This window comes from Harpia harpyja, chromosome 7 (genome assembly GCF_026419915.1).
Source record: "Harpia harpyja isolate bHarHar1 chromosome 7, bHarHar1 primary haplotype, whole genome shotgun sequence".
In the NCBI taxonomy this organism is placed as follows: Eukaryota; Metazoa; Chordata; class Aves; order Accipitriformes; family Accipitridae; genus Harpia; species Harpia harpyja.
Window position 1 is genome coordinate 27,353,876 of NC_068946.1, and position 20,119 is coordinate 27,373,994.

Consider the following 20,119-nt stretch of genomic DNA (forward strand, 5'->3'; position numbering starts at 1 on the left):
ACCTGCAGGAAACTGAGCTGTGTCACTACTGCTAGTCAAGGACTACTTGTTCTCAATGTGACTGCTGCTCACAGTTATTTTTCATGGTCTGACTGTGGTTTGCCTTGGCTGTGCTAGTTCTGTGGCTGAATCTTACCTGCCAAGTCAGCATCCCTTCTGGCTGTCAGCAGGAGCTGGCTTGCGTTCCTCCAGGCAGCCAATGCTGGCCCATTCTGTTGTGGGGAAAATGGGAGCTGTATGGAGCAAGTACACAGTGCTTCTGTGGTCTGCTGTTTTCTGTCTAAGCTTCAGGTCATGGTTTTCAGATGGCCATGGTTTTTAAGTGCCCGGTGTCTCAAAGTTGGTCTTCTGCCTTTGTTTCCTGAGAAGTGCTAAGTATCCTTTGACTGCTCTCTGAACTCTTTGTCGTAGATGCCCAAGTTAGTGTATGCTTGTTCGACGCTAGTCCAAGAATACTGATATTTATTCCCCTATTTTTTAAGGAATGACAAATGGCTTATTGGTAAAATAAATAAATAAAATTTAAAAAGGGTCTCAGATGGGGGAATAATTACTTTTCTTACAGCATCCTGAGTGTGTACCTCTGGCATGGTGTACAAGCCCAGACTTTTTCCCCTCTCTCTTCTCCAGGCTGTCAGCGCTCCATAGGCTTGTCCAATGGGAAAGCCAAGGTGTGCAGCTACAGTGGATGGTATTACTGCAGCACCTGCCATGTGGATGACAGCTTCCTCATCCCTGCACGGCTGGTTCATAACTGGGACACTTCCAAATACAAGGTAATCTCCCTGCCGGTTGGCTTGCTAGCAAGGGAACTGAAGTGCTCTTTAGACAGAAACACAGACATTGCAACAGGTTGAAGGTTACAGTTATTGACTGCTAATACTGTCTTTGTCCGTCTTGTCAGAATGAGCCATGCTCTCTCAACAAGACATGTTTTCATCACAATTTCCTTAGCCAGGCCTAAGGGGTTCCTCCACAGGAGCAGCCATGCTCCTCTTTCTTGGTGGCATCTTTTCCATCATTGCTTATCTGGTTGTTCAAGAGACAGGGAGGGACAACAGTGAAACCTCTCTTTTAGCCCTAATCTTTGCAGTTATTGGGCCCTTGAGGACTACCTGTTCCGTAAGCACTAGGGACTACGGACTGGCACTGCTTGGTGGTGGATGCTAAATAGTGGAAATGCCCAGAGTAAACTGGCATACCCAAACATGGTGTTTGCAAGGCCCACTATGTCCTATCTCTTGGCACGAATATTTCGAGGACACTAGAAGGATGTTGCTATAGAACTTGTTTGGACCAGACAGCGGAAAGTAACATAAAGAGAAAATTCTACAGTTGTTCACTTGCCACACAAGCAGCTTTTCTAAAACTTCTGTAATCTGCTATTTGCTGCTGCCTTGGTGGCTGGTTGCTAGATAAGAGCAACTGATTACAAGCCTCAAAGCATTATGCCAGCAAACACGGTAGCAGTGTTGTTTTGCCATCTCAGGGAGCATATGCTGAAACAGTAACTAACTCATAAGGAATCCAGACCATGCTAGAGCCTCAGACCTAGCAGCCACTGTTAGGAGAGGCTGTTTGATGTTTTGTGTCTGCAAATATTATTATTATGGGCTATTTGAAAAGGAAAAAAATAACCAGTAACTGCCCTATTAGAGGAAAAGTAGCTCTCTTGAAGAAGAAAATTTGTCAGAAGGGGAGATTATTAAAAGGTAGCCAGAGCCTGCCATCAGGAAAATGATAGTCTTGCACGATGAAATGCAAGATTCTTCAGAATTACAAAGCTCCTACGTGTGGAGACAAAAACACCTCCCTTTCCTAGAAGCTAGGACTAAATATTTAAGAGTTCTTTCTTTGGATACTTTACCAAGGACTAAACTTGCTAGCCCACGGTAGTATAGGTAGCCGTGATATGGGGCAAGTGGATGGTAAGGCAAAGACCTCCTATCAAGCTGTCAGTAATACTGCCAAGCAAATAAACTGTTTTGTTTTCTAAACCTGCCGGGTAAAAACTATGCTCTGTTTCCTGTGGTCTTGGTATAGGCAGCTGAGGCACAAAAGGAAATGGGACTTTCAAGCTTAAGCATTTGTTGAAAACTTAATCTACTGTAATCTCACTATAATAATGAGAAGTTATCAATTTACACTTTTTGTAGACAGGCAGAACAGCTGTGAGGTGGGTTGGGAGCACAAGCAAATTCTGTGCAGATACTTTACCAGTCTCTGTGCCAAAATGCTCAGAGAGGTGGATTTAAGAAAGGAACAGCATCCCTTAGGTAGGAAAACATTACAGCATCCCCAACTGTTAGAGCAGAAACTAAGGCAGGGAGGGAAGGTGAAGAGGACATCATGCGCCACAGTGGCAGTGTGACAATTGAGCTGTGATCACTGTTTGGATCTCCTCAACTCCATCCCATCCATGTATAGCATAAAATAACAAGTAGTTCTTGTTACTTTTGTGAAATCTTTGGGATATTCCCCTTTCTGTTCAATTCTGCATACATGTGCTTTTATTTCTGTCCCTGCTATGCCTCCATGGGAACTAAGCAGTACTTTTCTGAGGCAGCATACATAATTGCCTGCACTTTTACATCTGCCTCTCCTTTCTCCATTCAGAGATAAAGTCTGATGTTTATTTCTTCTGTATGGTCTAGAAAGCAACTTAGTGCTGGCTGCTGCACTTCATAGTTATAATGAAACTGCATGATTCCTTAGTGGCATATTGATTAAATGTGTTGATTTGGCAAAGACAGATATCTTGTCCCACTTCCTTGAGGTGATTTTGGTAGTACTAATTTTCTTTGGGCTCATTTTAAAAGGAAGGTAACTCAATTTGTCAGCTTTTCACCTCCCATAATTGGCCAGTGTGCCCACACAAAGCTGTGCAGCAACATCCTAAAATGAAGCTAAACAACAGAACTTCTAAATGCACAGCCCAGCTCCTCACAGGTAGCGCAGCAATGCCTGAAAGTGCAGCTTCTGTGGGGGTGACTTGCTACTGGCTGGACTCATCGCATACCCCAGAGAGGTCCTGCAGGAAATAAGCACATACCACATTTGATGGTCAGAACTGAAAGAGGGTTTCAGTCTTCAAAAGCTTCTGTGTTTCACACAGTCTGAAATGTGCCTGTCAGTCCACCAAATGGAAGCAAAGTGAATGAGGGTTTGAAAACCTGCACTCCTCACTACCACCTTTTCCCTGCCTCTGCAGGGGTTTCTGGGGTCTGTCCTGTCTGTCTCTGGCAAAGCAAGCACCAAGAGGTACTCTAGGACATGAGCTTTTATGGTAATACAATGTAATTGGGCGTGTTTCTCTTCTATGTTTCATGTACTCCTAGACATCTGAGCAGCAGCTGTAAAGGAAACTTGCATCAATTAAGTAAGTTTTGCAAATGGAGAGGTTCTTGTCTGCTTCTGGCAAGACAGGTCATGAAAAAACAGAAGTGGTAGAAATCTGTGGAGCTGTGTCTTCCCATACCCAGGATCTTGAAAAACAACAATGCATTTAACACCTGAAAGCTCATAGGTAGGAAAAGAAAAATCCCCTTGACTGCAATAAAAGCTCTTTGAAAGGACTTGGCAGTTAGGCATGTTTCTTCTGTCATAACCAAAGCAGCAGTTCAGTCCCCAGGTTCACTGTTTTTTCCTGTCTCCCTACTGTTTTCGTATTTGTGTTTTTCATATGTTTGTGAGAAGGGAAAAGAAAAGAGGCAATCTTGTGAACATCCTTTCTTCCTTTTACTTAGGCCAACTGTTTTCACCGTTTGCATGCAAAACCCAGTAGGTATTGCTGTTCGGTTCAGGTGGCTTCCAGCCTGTGCAAAATGCCAGACAAACACAGCAGGAAATGAACTCCCTGTGCCAGAAGGCTTCAAGGGAGGCTGACTTCTGGTAAATTGAATTCTGAACTGTAAGTTTGCAGCCTCTAGAAGAGAAAGGTCTGGAAATGTTAGCATCCATCCTTGCATGACATTTAAAGCTAAAACCCTGTTGCACTTTGCATCTTCTTACTCCTTCTGGCTTATTTAATAGGATTGTCTAGTCTGCCCGGTAAAATTAGGGGACTGTGAGTATGCTAGTCATGTACTAGAATATTTGCTGGTAGCAAGCTGAATTATAATGACTGCCTGACCCTTCCCATTATAAGACTGCATTTCAGCTTCTTGTAACTTTGCTATGGTTGGCAAGGTAGGTTAATGTTTTACATGACTTGTGTGCCTGTGTCAGGCATGCAGAGTGAACCGACACCTACCTGTCAGCCAGTGATGCTGGACAAGGCTACTTCTCCTGCAATCAACACTCTGCAGGTACTTTGTATTGGCAAGAAGAGAGAAAGGTTTGCTTTGCTCCTCTCTCCTCAAAGGCTTCATTCAGACCATGCAGCACCAGAGTCACACAATAATACTTTGTCATCATAGTGCACATGTATTGCAGAGTCACTCAGGTGACCTCAATTCTGGCATTTTTTTGTTTCTGTGCTCTTAATGTTGCAGCCTCAGGAGGGCTGCCCCATACAGGGTAGAAGTGTGCACAGGCATGGGTGTAGTACTTAGACAGTAATCGCCCTCTGGTTCCCGAGACAGTAGGGCAGGTGGATGAGGAGCCCATCACTTCAGCAGGGGTTTGAGGCAAGGAAGTAAGACTACAAAGAACACTGGGCACCAGGTCCTCCTGATGAGAGGTGCTAGTAGCTGTATCAAGCATTCATGTGCCTCCTAGGGAATCACTGAATATGTGCCTTAATTTGTCCATTGGTGGAAGAGGAATAATATTTACTATAGATACAGCAGTTGTCAGGGGATTGCTGAGATATTACAGCCAAATAGTTTAATGATTGTAAAAGCAGGTTGTTTAACTGCAGTCTCTTTTGTGCACTGCAGTTAGCATGTCTAATAAAACATCAGCATTGCTAGTGTTAGAAAACTTGACGTATTTGGGGTTTGTAGAGTTTTGTTCTACAAAATCCAAGTTGCCAACACAGCATGTTACCTGTGCTTCCATTCAGACAGCACAATTCCTTGTACGTGCATTATTTAAAAAAAAAAAGAAAGAAAAGAAATTAGTGGGATGTCTAATACAAATAGGTGAGATATTTAGTACAGCTTCAGGACCTGGGGAACCTGTGGAGTTATGGTCTGCTGTATTTAAAATTACACATTGTGTTATCTGTGTAGCTATTGGTGGGAAGGCTGGCTTTGGTGTTATTTCTTATATCTTTATTATGCGTTGTGAAAGGGTTACATTTGGGGCTAGCTTTCCCTGTAAGTAGCCAGTGACTCCTATAGCTAGTAACTTGTGCTGGTTTTGGAAGTGGTGCTATTTATAAGGATGTATATTGCTTTTTCCTACTTCCTACCTTACAGCACCAGAAGGGAAATAACATCTTAAATCTCAAGAGGCTATGGTGTGCCCTTTCTCCTTTTGTTAGCCTAATTCATCCCTCCCTTGACTCAGTGTAAACAGTGATTTAAAGGTCCAGGAGGACTAATTGAATTGTGGAATGAATAGTATTTCTACAGCACAGTTTCAAGGGATTTGCAGCTCATTTCAGGTAATCCCATCTTCTCTTTTCCAGCTGTGATAAAATGCAGGAGTAAGGAATGAGAGGGAATTTGGCCTTCTTGCCTCAGAAACAGTAGTATCTTTTCTAGTGGGAACATAAGTCCCATTAATTTATCAAGATTACAGTAGCTCTTTGCAGGTGGAGATAGAGCACTATCATGAAAAAGGCATAAGAAAAATTTCGTGCAGATGAAACATTGCGAGTAATACCAGTAAAATTCAACTTTGTATTTAAAAAAACCCTGCAACTTGATAGATATGCTTCTGATTATTTTCTTTTTACATAATTTTAACCATACTGGCTGAGCATGAAGGAAATGGGAGTAGTACTTTACACTGGAGTTCTATACCCTGTGATAGTACAATGTGATTGGATTTGCAGTGTGTATGTTTCCTTTTCTAATGTTGTGCTTTGGCACTTACCTAAGCACTTGCTTCTTGCCAAAAAGAAAGCAGAGAACAAACAGAAAAATATTAACAGGGAAGAAACTTGGTATTCAGTTTTTAGACTTGAAAAACATCTAGTAAGCTATGTTACCCTGCAGTGAAAACATGTGTGGCTGCAAATACTGCTGTACTTTGGGTAAATAAGGAATTATCTCATACACTCAACTTTGATGGGCTTGATGAAGTTTGACTTGGCTATAAGCAGAGACAATTGGATCTCTCTCAGCTCTGTCTTCATCTGTAATTGGTAACAGAGTAAGTTTTCAGATGCAGAGAATAGCTGACAGATCATGGAGGGGAAGATCTAGTTAAAAAAAGTTGGGAGGAAAGCCTAGCTAAACTGGTTGCTTTATTCTTCAGGTATCAAAGCAAGCCAAAGAGTTCCTGGAATATGTTTATGAGGAGCCATTGATTGATATCCAGCAGGAAAATCCCATGTTGTACAAGCATGTTGAACCTCTGGCAACTGTTGGTCGCCTGAGACAGCAGCTAAAATCTCTCCGAGCCTATTTGTTCAGCTGCAGAGCAGCAGTGGCTGAAGATCTGCGTAGAAGGTAAGAACCACAGACAACATACAGTACAAGGATGTAGTGTCCTTGTCATGTTGCTTTTCTCCCTTTTTTTTTTTTTGTCTTGCAATCTAGTTCTGAAGGTGTTACCCATTTAGAAAGACGTTTGTGCTTGCATCTGACTTCCCTGGGCAGCTAGGTTATCTACTGCCAAAGAAAATGGTTTTATAGGGTCTGAGTATCTGAAGTTGTTCTTGACAACTATTAGCGCAGGGGTCACATGTTGTGGTGAGCATCTTTTACTCCTCCATGGGCTCCCTGGCTGTGCGTGAGTATTTTCAGTCAGGTGTGATACCTCATGCTCCCTGCCGTGGCATCACAGTGTGGTAGCAACCATTGGGACCTTTGAAACACCTCACAGTATGGCAAAACATGAGGGAGGCCAGAGTCAACCACCCATCCAGCGCTTCTGCCCTCTTCTGTGATATGATCTCACACAAAGGCAGAGGCCAGATGTAGTCCCCTGGCACATGACCCAGCATGTGATTTATGTGACACCAGAGTAGTTGTGCTCTTGCTCAGCCACTATCTTTTCCATTCATGACGTGGCTGTGCTCAGTGTTCTGTTCATTGGAAAACACATGGTCACAGCACAGCAGAAGGAGTTTCATATTGAGTTTTCTGTGGTGGAAACTAGTTTCATAAAAAGTGAAATTCATTTTAGAAGTGCTGTATCTTAGTCCATTCAGCTGCTGCTCCATTTTTCTAAGGAGCTAAAAATTAACAGTCATCTTAAAACCATCAAGCCACAGTTGTAACCTTAAAAAAGTCAAGTTACTTTTGTCGTGGATCTCTGAAAGAGATGGGGAGATGTCTCTGCCCATGCCATACTGTGAGGTGAGTGGCACCAGGCACAGGCAGCTGACTTGCATCTGTAAGCATTTGTATCCCCCCAAGTTTGTAAGTAAGACAAGACTGCAAATAGGAAAGCCACTGCTTCAGAATTATGAGCTGCTAAAGGGCAAGAAAGCAGATGACATCAGTGACTGTATTTTGAGCGTGGTGTTTTAGGGATGGGGGACCTGAATTCTCTGGGAGGAAGAGGAAGCTGCACTAGCGTCTTTATCCCAGGTAAGGAGTGAGGCGGCATGCTATTCGGTACATAACCTATGTCATTGCTTTGATGAACTACCTAGAACAACTAAGAGAAGGGTATAGCAACAGGTTTCTGGAAGGTACTGCTGAGTTCTTGTGTCAGACCCCTGTGTGTTAATATGTGTTTGTGTCTTACTGCTCAGTTCCTATTATTTGATAGGGTAGCTTACAGCATTTTAAAAATTAGGATGATTTTTCTTATATTCTAGAGGATGGTATTATCTTGCAGAGCTGTTTTGTTATTCAGCTATAACTTTCCTATGCCATCCTCTTCAACTGCAATAAAACTTAAAGGAGAATAAGATTTGTGAAGGCTGCCATTCAGAAAAAGTGGCAGAGAAGAAATTATGCTTTCTGATAAATGCTGAAGAAAAGAATGCCCTGATTAAAATAGACAGGAGGAGGCATGAGACTGAATGGACTTGGGTAAGAGAGTGAAAGAAGAGAGATCAAAGGAGGCCTAAGCAGAGAAATCAATGGACTACAGACAAAGGGATGAGGGAAAGCCAGGAGAAGGAGGAGATTCAAAGAGGGAAGAGATCTCAGGAATTTAAGAGTTAATGAAGAAACCAGGACAAAGAGGGAGCCCAAAACCCTTCCTCCAAAAAGGAGAGATGACAAGTGCTGAGGAAATGCAGAGAGGAGAGAATGGACAAAAATTAACAGAGAAATGTGTGCATGGTCTTTTCTTGGGGCGAGGAGGAGAGAGAAAAAAACTCCCTGTATCAAAGTGAAACACCCAGAATGGCAGAAGGGGAAACAGGGAAATACTCTAAATGCTCCCTTTTCTTATCTTATGTTCCTTCACGCTGTCTCCAATTAAAGCTTTCTGTGGTGGAGAGGAGGACCCCAGCCCAAGAAGGGTTTGCTTTTTTGCTAGAGAAGCATCTCCAGTTTGGTAGGACTTGTTAAAAGTGCTGTAAAAGCCACTGAAGGAATGTACAAAATGCACCTTAGAGTTCAGCTCCTTCTTGCTCTGTGAAGTCTCTGTTGGGGTGGGTTTGGTGCTCAGTTGGTCCACCAGATCTCCCCCCTAAGAGGTTTGCAGAAATGGAAAGGAAGAAAAGTTCTTTTCCCAGAAGGAGTTATTCCTTGCTCAAAACTGGTCCCAATGGCTTTGCTTTCTGCATGTAGTATCACAGTGTGCAGACCTTCACTATCAATATGATGGCTTTATAGAGCACAGCTGAAAAGTAAACAAAGAAAATATGTGATTTAAATTTCCCTTTAGTTGATCACACAGGCAACTTGCAAGAAAAGGAGGCATTTAAACAATACGGTGAGACAGCATTCCTAAATTTAGTACTGTTTCCTAGTTAGAAATGAAGGGCTGGGGAGAAAATCCAGTTATCTGTCCTGCTCTAAAAACACTTTTTTTTTTCTGCTTGGTCTTCACCTTAGTATGTGAATGACTATTAATCACAAGAAAGTGAACACAGCATCTTGAAGACCTGTCAGACCCATATAAACAGACTGAAACAAACTGTTAATATTGCTGTCTAGGGAGAACTAAAAACAGACTGATTAATTGTATTGGCACCTTGCTGCCTTTGGGACACTGATAGAGCCTGCCTTATTAGGGAAAAGCAGATCACTCTGAGGTTTCTTTTATTAATACTATTTGCATTATCATCTTCTTTAAATCTATACCTTGCTCTTGAACCCGGATCGCAAAATGAAGATGGCAATGAAGTTGGAAACTCTTGGTGTCCTCTGGGAAGACAAAACTGTTTACAGTGCTTACAAGTAACTTTTTCTGAAGAATTCCAGATGTCTATAAACCAGGTTAGCTCAGGATCCAGTTGGCTTAAATGTGGAAATGTTATTTATAATGCTTGGTGTGCATAGATAGGTACTTTAGGAACTTTGAAACTTGGCATCTAGCAGAGAACTCAGGGCTGAACCATACTGTGAACGTTGAAGAAGCAAGTGACTAAGTAGAAAGAAAGGAAAAAAAAAAAAGGAAGAAAGGAAAGGAAGCAAAAGAAATCCTAAAAGTAGCTAGAAGGGTCACAATAAAAGTGGTCTTCATCAGTTATAATGATTTGTTCTCACCTATTGGTGCACTGGATTCTAAGCTTTTTTTATATTTGCAAGGGAAAAGAATAAAGGAACTCAGACTTGGCTGGGAGGAGAAATAAGGCCCTCCACCGGTGCATATCAGCAGCATTCCTCTGAGGTTAGCCAGCTGAGACTCTAAACCTGTTGCTGAGCTCCCTGTTTTACAAGGGACGTTGTTATGCCTCGTTTGCTGTGGCTGTCACCTCAGTATTGCAACAGACATAATTTGTCTCAAATGTCTTTACTCAACAAGTTCTCGCTTGTTTTGGTTGCCTTGCTTTGTGTGGATGCTGTTCAGGCAGAAACATAAAAGCCCAAAACCTAGAGCCAACATAGAATTAGTACAAGTGGAGCTGTACAGATCCCACCACCACCTGCAGATTGTGGGATGATGAATGAATGGCACAGGCAAACAAGATGGAGTCAATAAAACTGATAGTTAGGAAACAGTGAAGATCTCAAGAGTCCATTAAATAATGAGGTTATTCTGTGAAGCTGTGCTGAATGATGCAAGTTTTATTCCGGTTTTGCTTTCTTCCTTTTATCTCTAGACATAAGATACGCTAAGAGTGTGTCCATATGCCACAGCCTCTTTTCCTCTGTTCTTGTCATGGTTGAAGGCTCTTCAGGTCAAGCAACTGTCAGAATGATTTTTTGGGAAGTCTTCAGGCACCTCTATGTCTACTGTAGGGTAGGCTAACCCAGGTCAACCTGGGAGCTCTCTCTGGGCTGCCTGCTCTCTCAGCTATACACCTAAACTTGCAGTTCAGGTGTTGCTAGCCCAGATATTTTAGACAGACGGCAGTGGCACAAGGTAAATGTTCTGCAGCACATTCCCCTGTACATTAGTGCTCGTTGCAGTGCCCTCACTCTGTAAGTAAATCTTCTGAATGGTGGTGAGAAACTATATGGAAAAATTTCCCTCTTTTTACTCATCTCTGTCTGATACCGTTTGTCCATCGGCTCCCGAACAACAATACATCAGTTTTACCCTAGCAAAGCTCCAGTGCTGGATGCATTACTTAGCGTCTTACAGGAGGACCAAATTAGAGCTTGCTGTTGCAGCAGGAGGTTAAAGGTATACCTCCAGTGCCGCAGACATGTGGTCCTGGCTGAGCCTGCCGGTCTGTCAGCACGATGCGAAACAAGCCCAAATTCAGTTATGCTGAACAATAGAGTCCTGTCACTTCCTACAGTGAGGCCTTAGACATATCGCTTCTGACACAGGAGTAGATTACTTTAAAAATATTTGTGTGGCAATTGGGGAACCTGTCTAAACACATCACAGGAATCCTGAGTGATCTTATGCAATCGCTATACCACCAAATACCTCACGTATGTTAAGCTGGGGCTATGTCATCTTTCAGACCAAGGACAACAGAAGGTCATTAAGTCATGTCCAGACTGTCAAAGGAGACTGTTTTCTCCATTTTCTTTGCAATGAGCAGGCCATTTGGAGAGTGGAAAATCCCAAAGCAGGAGAACAAAGACACAACTTGTGAAAGCAGTAGACTGCAAAAAGAAAGTTTGAGCAGGAAAGGAACAGAAGGATGTGGTTTCATAGCACTCAGGGCTCTGATTTAACGGTAAGACCAGCAGAAGAAAATTTGTTGCATGGGTGATTGGAAAGAGGGCAAGAGAGAAATTCATTCAAAGAGGATATCCGGATATCCTTAGAGGATCCAGTGTTGAGACCAAACAACACCCCAAAGTGAGGAAAGGTGAGAAAATAAATGCAGAGAAGTATGCATGAGCCATTTGTTGTTTTATATAGATCCTGCATGCATGTAGTCATTGCAGTAGCTGAAATAAAGTGTGCCTGTTGATGGAGCTCTTGCAAACAGACCACCTCTTTGCTTCAACTGATGTCTTTTTGAAGAAGTAACTGTGCATGCAGGGTCCTTGCAGGTTAACATCTTAAAAAGCATTTGGCTAAAACTGTAGGGGATGGAGTTAAGGTAGACTTCGAGCTTTCATTTCAACTAGGGGTAACAAACAGCTGGAGCAACAAGATGTGTGCCAGAGCAGCCAGGGTGGAGGCAGTACTGCTGTCTGTTCAAGCCAAGGGAAGGTTAAAAGCACAAGCCAATGCTCTACCATGTTAAATGTCCACCTGAGGAGCATGCCAGGGTATATATGATAAGTTTTCCAGAGGACAGGTGGGTCTTTAAGTTCATGTTAGCATTTTCAGGTCTAGGGGCAGACCTGCAACTCCTTATCAAATTGATCAGCAGTATTAGACATATTTCAAAATGGTAGTTTCCATTCACCTTTTGAGACTAGATTGCTTTAAAAAAAAGTAATGATTTAAAAAGAATCATAGAATCATTCAGGTTGGAAAAGACCTTCAAGATCATCGAGTCCAACCATCATCCATGCCCACTAAAAGAAGTTCCTTTTAGATGTAGACACCACATCAAATGTGACTTGTGTCATTTTTATCCCTGTGTTTTTATATCAGAACTTCCAGCAGCAAACTGCAAGGGTTCAGAAGTGCCTGACAAAAGCAAGAGAGCATTTTCTTATTCTTCATTTCAAGTTAATTGGGGGATCTAAGCTATTTTGATTTCAAAATGAAACTGTGTGCTTCTAATTCTCTGCATCCTGCTTTTAGTAACAGAGGCACTTGATTACTGAGTTTGATCTGTAGTAATTCCTGTCTTTCACAATGTTACCATAACCTTGCTCAAGTAACCACAGAGGAGAGACAGTTTTTAGTTGGAAGTTTATATACTGGTTCCGGATCGCTGATGGATGATAAGAGTAACTGTTTTAACATAGGGATGCTTGTGGGCAGTGTGGGCTGAGATATTTAGGAATGGCTGTTCCCAGAACATAACCAGAAGAGTGTTCATACCTCCCAAATGTGAAATGGTTCACAAACGCTTTTTTAGCCAAACCCATAGAATTAGAAAAAAATCATTAATCTGGTATAATACCACAATAATTAAATAAATGAGTGTTTTGTTTTGCTTTAAATTCATTAATTTATTATTACCTCCTGACTTTCAAATCACTGGGTTTTCCAGGGACCCACTTCTCTGAGTAACTTTTTTGGCTGGAAAGTTGGGGTTCTCCTCTCCCAACATACTTCCAGGAGCTGGGATTTTCAAGAAAGTACAAAATCAAAAGCCTGAATAGAACTGTAAGAATTAGCAACACTGGAAAAAATCCTGCCTTTTCCCCTCACCTCTGATGCTGTTCTCTACCTTAAATTAACAGATTCCATGTCAAATGAATTGCAAGAGAAAACCGAGGAAGAGATGTTATTTACCCTGCCACATATATTTGGGATAACTGGCAATTCACTGATACCCCTCTGTACTTCTAAAATCAAATAGTAACTCTGAGCTCCCGTCAGTGAGATGAGAGCACACGCAGTTCCTGTCTGTGTGCTACGCACGCAGCCGCAGCTCTTGGTGGTGCACGCTGCAGAGCCTTCAGAGGTCCTCTTGCCCCTCGTCTAGGGGGCAAAAAAAATCCGGGAACAGCGGAATCGGCATGTGCTAGCCTGTCAGCTGCTTTAGCTTGCAGCGTGGTGCCGTAGCTTAAAAGTAAATCGGTGGTGGTGTCAGTTGCGGTGCCAGGGTATGAAGTGTGCTGGCTGAGGAAATGGACTTGGTACCTGCGGTGTTGTGCCAGCTGTGGGTGTAGCAGCTTCCTGCAGAGGGGTGGAGAGGACGTCTGCATGGGGCTGCGTGCTAGACTGGTGCATCTGCGTCTCCCGTGAGTCAGAGCTCAGTCATACAATTCTCAACCTGGTCAAACAAGACGCTCCTGGCTGGCACATGAAAGCGTGGTGCCAGCTTCCCCTCCCCCTCCCACCCTAGGTTTCAACAGGCTTTTTGGTACAAAAGAGACTTGGTTGTGCCCACCTGCCAGCTAACTTGATTTCTTTTGATTGCGCTGTAAAAAGAAGAGTTCGCTCTGCTTATCACGTTTGTACTTCGGTTGTAGTGTCAGGCTTGGGCAGATTAATCGGTTGTAGCTTTAGCAGAGCTGTCAGGGTATTTAACCCACTGGAGAAAAATTACCTAAGCTGATGATAAACAGGCTTTAAATGCAGAGCAATTACTTAGTGCTAACAAAGCACCATGACTACACGCTTTGTCCAAACGCAAAAAGCAAAGTCTTATCAGTGGTTCTGTTTGCAGGACAACACTAAAAGATAACCTTTGTTTGTGCAAATACTTACCTGATAAGATCATCTGAAAGGGAATGGATGAAATTTTTGGTTCTATCTTGCCTGAAGGTTATGCTTCAGATTACAAAGTATCAAACAAAAGAGAGTAATAATCACAAACTGAGAATGCTCAGTTCTCTCTTTTAGTTGGACCAAAAGTCTCCGATGAGGGGTTTCTTTCCTGCTTGCATTGATTGCTTTTATTTCTAGCACATAACAATAAAGCAATTTAGAGACCTTTAACCAATAGGACTTTGGATTTCATTGTTCACAGGAACTGGCAAAGCTAGAGCGCTGGTTAGCATTGAACTTGGTTTGTTCACTGCAGGCTTAACCCTGACTGGTAGCCAGGGTTTACAGCACAGCAATCCTGTGACTCACAACTGTTCTGTTTTGCATCGATGGTGAAACTAGTCCGGGAGTTTCCAAACTGTGAAAGCTTAGGAGGTGCTTTTAGTGGGACGTGTGCTCCATACCGTTTGCCTCTCAAGGGTCACAGGTCACATTCTGAAGCAGCAGAGGTTTGAGTTTTTATTGTGATGAGTCTTAACATCTTGCATTTGACCTCTGTCTAGCTCACTCCAGTTTTTTTCTGTGTTAACATTTGACTGAATGCTCTTAATTGACCAACTTAAAAAAAAAAATCCAGTTTGTTATAGCAAATGGATCAAAAGATTTACAAAACTGACATCTTTTATTTTGCTTTTGAATAACTTATCAGAGATTTCCCATTTGGTGTTTGTAAAGGACCTTTATATCAAGGGAAAAATAAAATGCAAGCACGTGTTTTGGTCTTTTTGGATCAAGGCCTTATATTAACCCAAGCATGCTCAAAGCTCCATCTCATGCAGAAAGTAAATACATATTTTCTAGTGAAATATTTCTAAGTGTATTTATCTTAGCCTGCTCTGTGGTCTGTGTCAGATTTTTAGACATGAATGTGATTTTAGGTTGATTTGGATGACATGTAGCACTTTGTCTGGATGCTAATGCAATGGCAGGGCGGCGTTTGTGTGAGTCCCATCTTGCCTGCTGTACTCTACTGACTTTGGCTTCCTTTGGCCAATTTCAGTTGCAGCTGACAGAATGACAGAGATGGCAAAGACATTATGTTCTGGAGGAAGTGTTTGGGTTGAGAAGCAAGAGGCTCTGAATTAGTCCTGTGTGCCCCCTACTGAAAAAGACTTTATATAAACTGTCACCTCATTAGGCTCAGAGAACCTGTGCAGACAAGCAAGCTGTTGGAAACCAGCTGTCATTCATTTTCTTGCTCATTGGACTACTTGGTCTGTGTGGATTTTCTGCCCCAACTGATTTGCTTGCATTTTATGATGAGGTTTTTTGAAAATGTGTTTGAATTTTATATTCTGGTGCTTCTTATGCTCTTGTTCCCCACCCACTAGAGGCTGACAAAACTGGCAATAAACAGACACATTTCTGGGAGGTGGCTTCACAAGTTATGTTCAGGCAGCTGTTGAGCATCGGTTTTTCTTTCCAAATGGGACTAGAGAAGTTTTCTGGAGGAGATCTTAATTGCAGATGTGCAGCACAGCAAGATGTGTTTTTGAAACAGCCGCTCAGCTCACCACAGGTGTTGTGAGGGCGCATAATTTATATTTTAAATGATCAGGGACTGAGCTGCCTACTTTTAGGCCATTTCAGTGGTTTCAACCCATGAAGCTGTGTGCTCTCCATCTTTGGCGACGTGGGCAGGTGTATTGGGAACCATGCAGGAACTGGTCCGGTTGCTTAATAAGAAATTTTGTAAATGCTGTTGTACATATGAGATCTGGCTGCTCAGCTGTTTTTCTGTGGCCCACCACAACCAAATTGTGATTTTTCGAGTCAGTAGGAGGACTGCAAATCTGAAGCTGGACCAGCCTTACTTACTGAGGGTTTTCTAATGCCTCAGTTTCCATAGCAATGGAAATAAGCACTCCTCTCCCTTGAGTGCCAGGTATATGTGTGTGTGTGTGTGTGTGTATATGTCTTGCATAAGACTGGGAGGACAGTACCCTCTTTTTTTCCTGGAGATAGATTTGGAAGGGAAGAGGGGTGATGGATGCTGGCTCTGCAGAGCTGCTGCTGAAAACTAACATATCTCAGGGAGGGGACAGGTACAGGGAGAGGATGACTGTCACCAGGGTCTGTGCTGGCTGAGACGCCCCCTGACAAAGGAAGTCCCTCAATCATGAGTTTGCTTTTTATCTGCACACTTTTTATAAGGAGTTAGAACTTGCAGGAAATAAAATGGAGTCCTTGAAGGCAGGGGAACAGTGATGTTGGTCATCGATATTAGTCATTGACAGTTTCTGCCTTATGGGCTATTCAGGCTATTTCCTGAAAAAGGAAATCTTTCATTAGCTAATTATTTTCCTTAGCAGTACTGTAAGGGCATCCACAAATAATATAGTTCCTGGCAAAGCTACCACACTGTTTAGCGCCTGCCCGTGTGATCACGGGAGAATGATGGGGAAATTTTAATGAAAGAAATGCTATCAGAGCTGAAAAATACTAATGGCTTCAAAATGCTGTTCAGATTTGACTCCTTAGCAATCAGTTTTAATAAATCCATGTGCAAATGAGGAAGCCCAATGTCATACGTTGTCTAATATCTGGATTTTGACTGTTTTCTAGTGGTCTTTGACATTGTGCCAAATGTATTATGAAGGTGTGATGCAGCAGAGCCACTGAAACACGTTCACCTCTAGTAGGAGCGATGGTGTAGCCTACAGAACTGAAAGGGGAAAATGCAGTATCCCAGTGAGACTGCAGCTGAGAATTAGGTGGGTAGAGCAGACATGCTTGGTGAGTCAGAAGGAGCAAGGGCACAGTCTTGCTTCAGAAGAGTGCTGTAAGACCGGCAGTGCCCAGTTGTCAGTGCCTTGCTTGCAGGACTTCCCCTCCCACCCCAATAAAGCTTAGATTTTTTTCAAAAGTACAAAGGGAGTATGAGACTTTGTACCACTCACTTTAACAGCAGTGAAAAGTCCTAGTCCCTCCAAGACAGCTTTGAAAGCATCGGTTTAAGACAGTCATTTAAGACAACTAATGGAGTAGGGTGAACCGAGGCGCTTCCATTATTTCTTAGATTCAGTGTTCTGTCAAAGATTGCAGTTGGTACTGATATCCCTGCTGATCTGTGTTTTAGCTAATTATGTTGTCGCAGCTTCTGAAATCTCTTCTTTGAGTTCCTGTGTACTTTCTTGTTAGTCTTATATAATAATCATGTAAGTTCATATCAGCCTTTCGGTATCTTTGGTTTTTTGAACATGTCCAGTGGTCTTTCTGTTCACTGCCATTTAGTTCTACCATTAGAAACCAATCTTTGCCAGACCTTTGTTCATGCATGTAATAACATCAAGAATTTCGTTTCTGTATTGCCTTAAAACTACATGATTGTAATGTAGGAACTGAGTTCACAATTTCTTCTCTAAGCAACATTTAGCGTAAAATAGTTGCACCTCTTGAGATACTTGGTTGCTTTTTTTGCAAGAGTGATGTGATTCTTCACTCCCAATGATACCTTAGCATGGTGTTGTATTTGTTCTGCGTGGATGGAAAATAAAGCCGGTCAGCTTGTTGTGTGCATGCGAAGACAGAGATTTTAATTAGATGCACTTTTTCTCTTCCTGACATCTCTATGGCAGATACATAGGTTTTCATAAACTTTTCCTGTTAACATCCACTTACCTTTACAAGGTTCATTTTTCTGTGTAATGTTCCTTTAACCCAGTTTTTCATTTTACTGCAAGTCACTCTAATTAGGACATCTCTTCTCTGTTCAAGTTTCTGTAATTTAGCTTTACTGAACAGGTCTGTCAGTGGATAATCAATGGTCTTGCCTGAAACCTTGGTTTATGTAAGGAAAATATGCCTTTCTCAAGTAATTATAAAGTCTATACCAATACATATATTTCTGTATGCAAAAGGGAATTAATATCAATCAACTTTATGGTGGAAGAACAGTATCTGCGTCAAATTTTTCCCAATATAGTTATTTCAGTTACAAAACCATAAATCGCATCTGAAACTAACTGTTACAGTTTTCTAGCAGACCAGGAATCTTGTGCTAAAAACTGTAAGAAATACTTCTAATGTGTAGTTTGAGTTATTTTATTACTGGGTTAATTGTTTAAAAAAAACACCTTCTGTGCTCAGGATGAGCTTTCAATGGCTGTAAATGTCACAGTACGTCCTTACCTGACAGCTGGAGAATGACACTGGCACAGCACTTATTGTGGAATTGTGCCCATGAGGAATGCTATAAAAGTAGTTGGTGCTTACAGGGTGACATAATTCCAGTTTCTGACAAGCGCTCTCTCTAGCATCATTGTTCTGCAGTCTTTTGGTGGGGAGAGGAAATCTTTTGAGTTTCCCAGTCACCAAGGCATGACACATCCATTTTTCTCTATTCCAGGATCTTTCCCAGGGAGTATCTTCTCCAGCAAATCCATCTTTATTCTCTCGCAGACCTTCAGCAGGTAAGTTTCTTCGACTAATTCTACCTGTTACACACCAAGCCTGTTCTCATTTTCAGTGCTAGTTGTACATTCCCCCTTCTAGCTGATCATAGCATAAATAGCTTTACTTCCAAGCCATCTCTGTGGTATATAGTCTAATATAAAAATGAGTTAACAGGGGAATTGGTTAGGGATGAGAGAGAGAGAAAGCCTAGAGTGTCAGTGTTGAAATGGGGCTAGAAAGAGGCTGCTAAAGAAAACTGTAGTCTGCAAAGAGAACTTTGCTGTGAGAAATTTTTCATTTCATCAATGAAGGCTCATCTAAGGCTCAGCCTACAGGGTGACAAGTAGTATTTATTTCTTTGCTTGAAAGAATAGTTATTCAAGAATTTATGAGTTTGTACAGTCCCTGGTGCAACATGCTTATTTACAAAGTCTGCTAGGCATTACCACAAGAAGGGAAAAAATAAAAAAAAACCCAACACAAAAACCTTAGCAAACCTGCTACACAAAGTTAAGCCATACAGTGTTACTATGACAGGCGTGACTGCAGAAGAGCTAATGTGCCAGCAAAACATCTTTGCATTGGTATCGATTGAACTAAGTAAACACCTTACAGTACATCTGCCTGAACAGCAGAATTTTATTATGTGCCAGATTAAACAAGAAGAATTTGGCAAAAAGCTGAAAAGAGAGGATAGGGAATCTAAGGTGAATGTGCTGCAGTGCTCACGTGCACAATGGAGGAAGCAATGAGGTAAGATGAGCTAGGTGACCTGGGCACATCTGTGTTCATACTCGAATGCCGTTGCCAGTGATATGTAATACACATTATTTTAAGCTTCTTCCACTGGTGTTTCCCTTGTCTAGTGGTGAGTTTTCTGCAGGGTAACGGGTAGCATAGTCAGTTCTGGATGTTCAGTTGACACATTTAAGTTGAAGAAGTTCAGATGCCCTTCAGAGCTGGAGACTACAGAACTACAGAAAATATGTGTTTTGTTGGCCGGTGAAGTCCCAGGGTGGAAATGATTCCATATATAAAATAAAAAGGCCAGTCATCTGAGGTCTAAAACTGTTTCCATATCTTTTCAGCATGTTTTGCTATCTCCTCTTTAATAATCAAGCCATGAAAAAGCAAGCTACTTAACTCCAGAGCTGCAGTCTCCCTGGTGGGCCTGTCTATTAGCCCCCAGTGCTTTGTAAGCTGCTTAATCAGTTCCTAACATTGGTAGTAGATGTTTTAGAAGCAATCAGCAGCTTATCAAGCACCCTGTGGGAGGGAGGGAGGGAGGGTAGAAGTCACAATTCATCCATTGATTTAGCAGTTCCCTTTAGCATGTCTCTTTGTGTTTGTATTTGCAAGACACCTTCTCTTCCCCTGAGGGCCCCAGCCCCAAACTTATCATATTTAGAGGCAATATAATTTGATTACCATTTCTGCTGGGGTGGGTTAAATTGCATTTACCTTTTAATCTAGCTATACCCTTGTTTTCAGCCTGGAGAGGATTTTCCACATTTCAGAGGCTTCAAGTTTGAAGTTGGATTGCTTGTTTTTGTCAAAGTGGAACTGGAGTGGAAAGGGGAGGAGGGCCCCATTGAGAAAATGAATCCAACAGCCAGAGAAACACTAATACCCTTACAGCCCCTGCTTCCTCCCTGGTTTGCCCCTTACCACTGCTTTCTCCCGATTGCTCATAATTTTCTACTGACCTGCAGTTTGGGTGGGTTTTAATCCTAAA

General features: G+C 42.1%; 1 protein-coding gene across 14 annotated transcripts in view; it reads left to right on the forward strand.

Annotated features, from left to right (window-relative positions):
* The window catches only part of PLEKHM3 (pleckstrin homology domain containing M3), a 129,518-nt gene that overhangs the window by 38,550 nt on the left and 70,849 nt on the right, over positions 1–20,119 (forward strand). For 13 of the 14 annotated variants that reach the window (XR_008236065.1, XR_008236066.1, XM_052793172.1 and 10 more), the window contains 3 exons: positions 631–776; positions 6,370–6,563; positions 18,338–18,401. Coding sequence is in view for 11 of the 14 variants with exons in the window: in XM_052793172.1 (XP_052649132.1) it covers positions 631–776; positions 6,370–6,563; positions 18,338–18,401 (404 nt within the window). In the remaining 3 variants the exon portion in view is untranslated. Of the gene's footprint in view, positions 1–630; positions 777–6,369; positions 6,564–16,554; positions 16,704–18,337; positions 18,402–20,119 lie in introns of those variants that run through there. The other variant, XR_008236067.1, reaches the window with a different exon arrangement.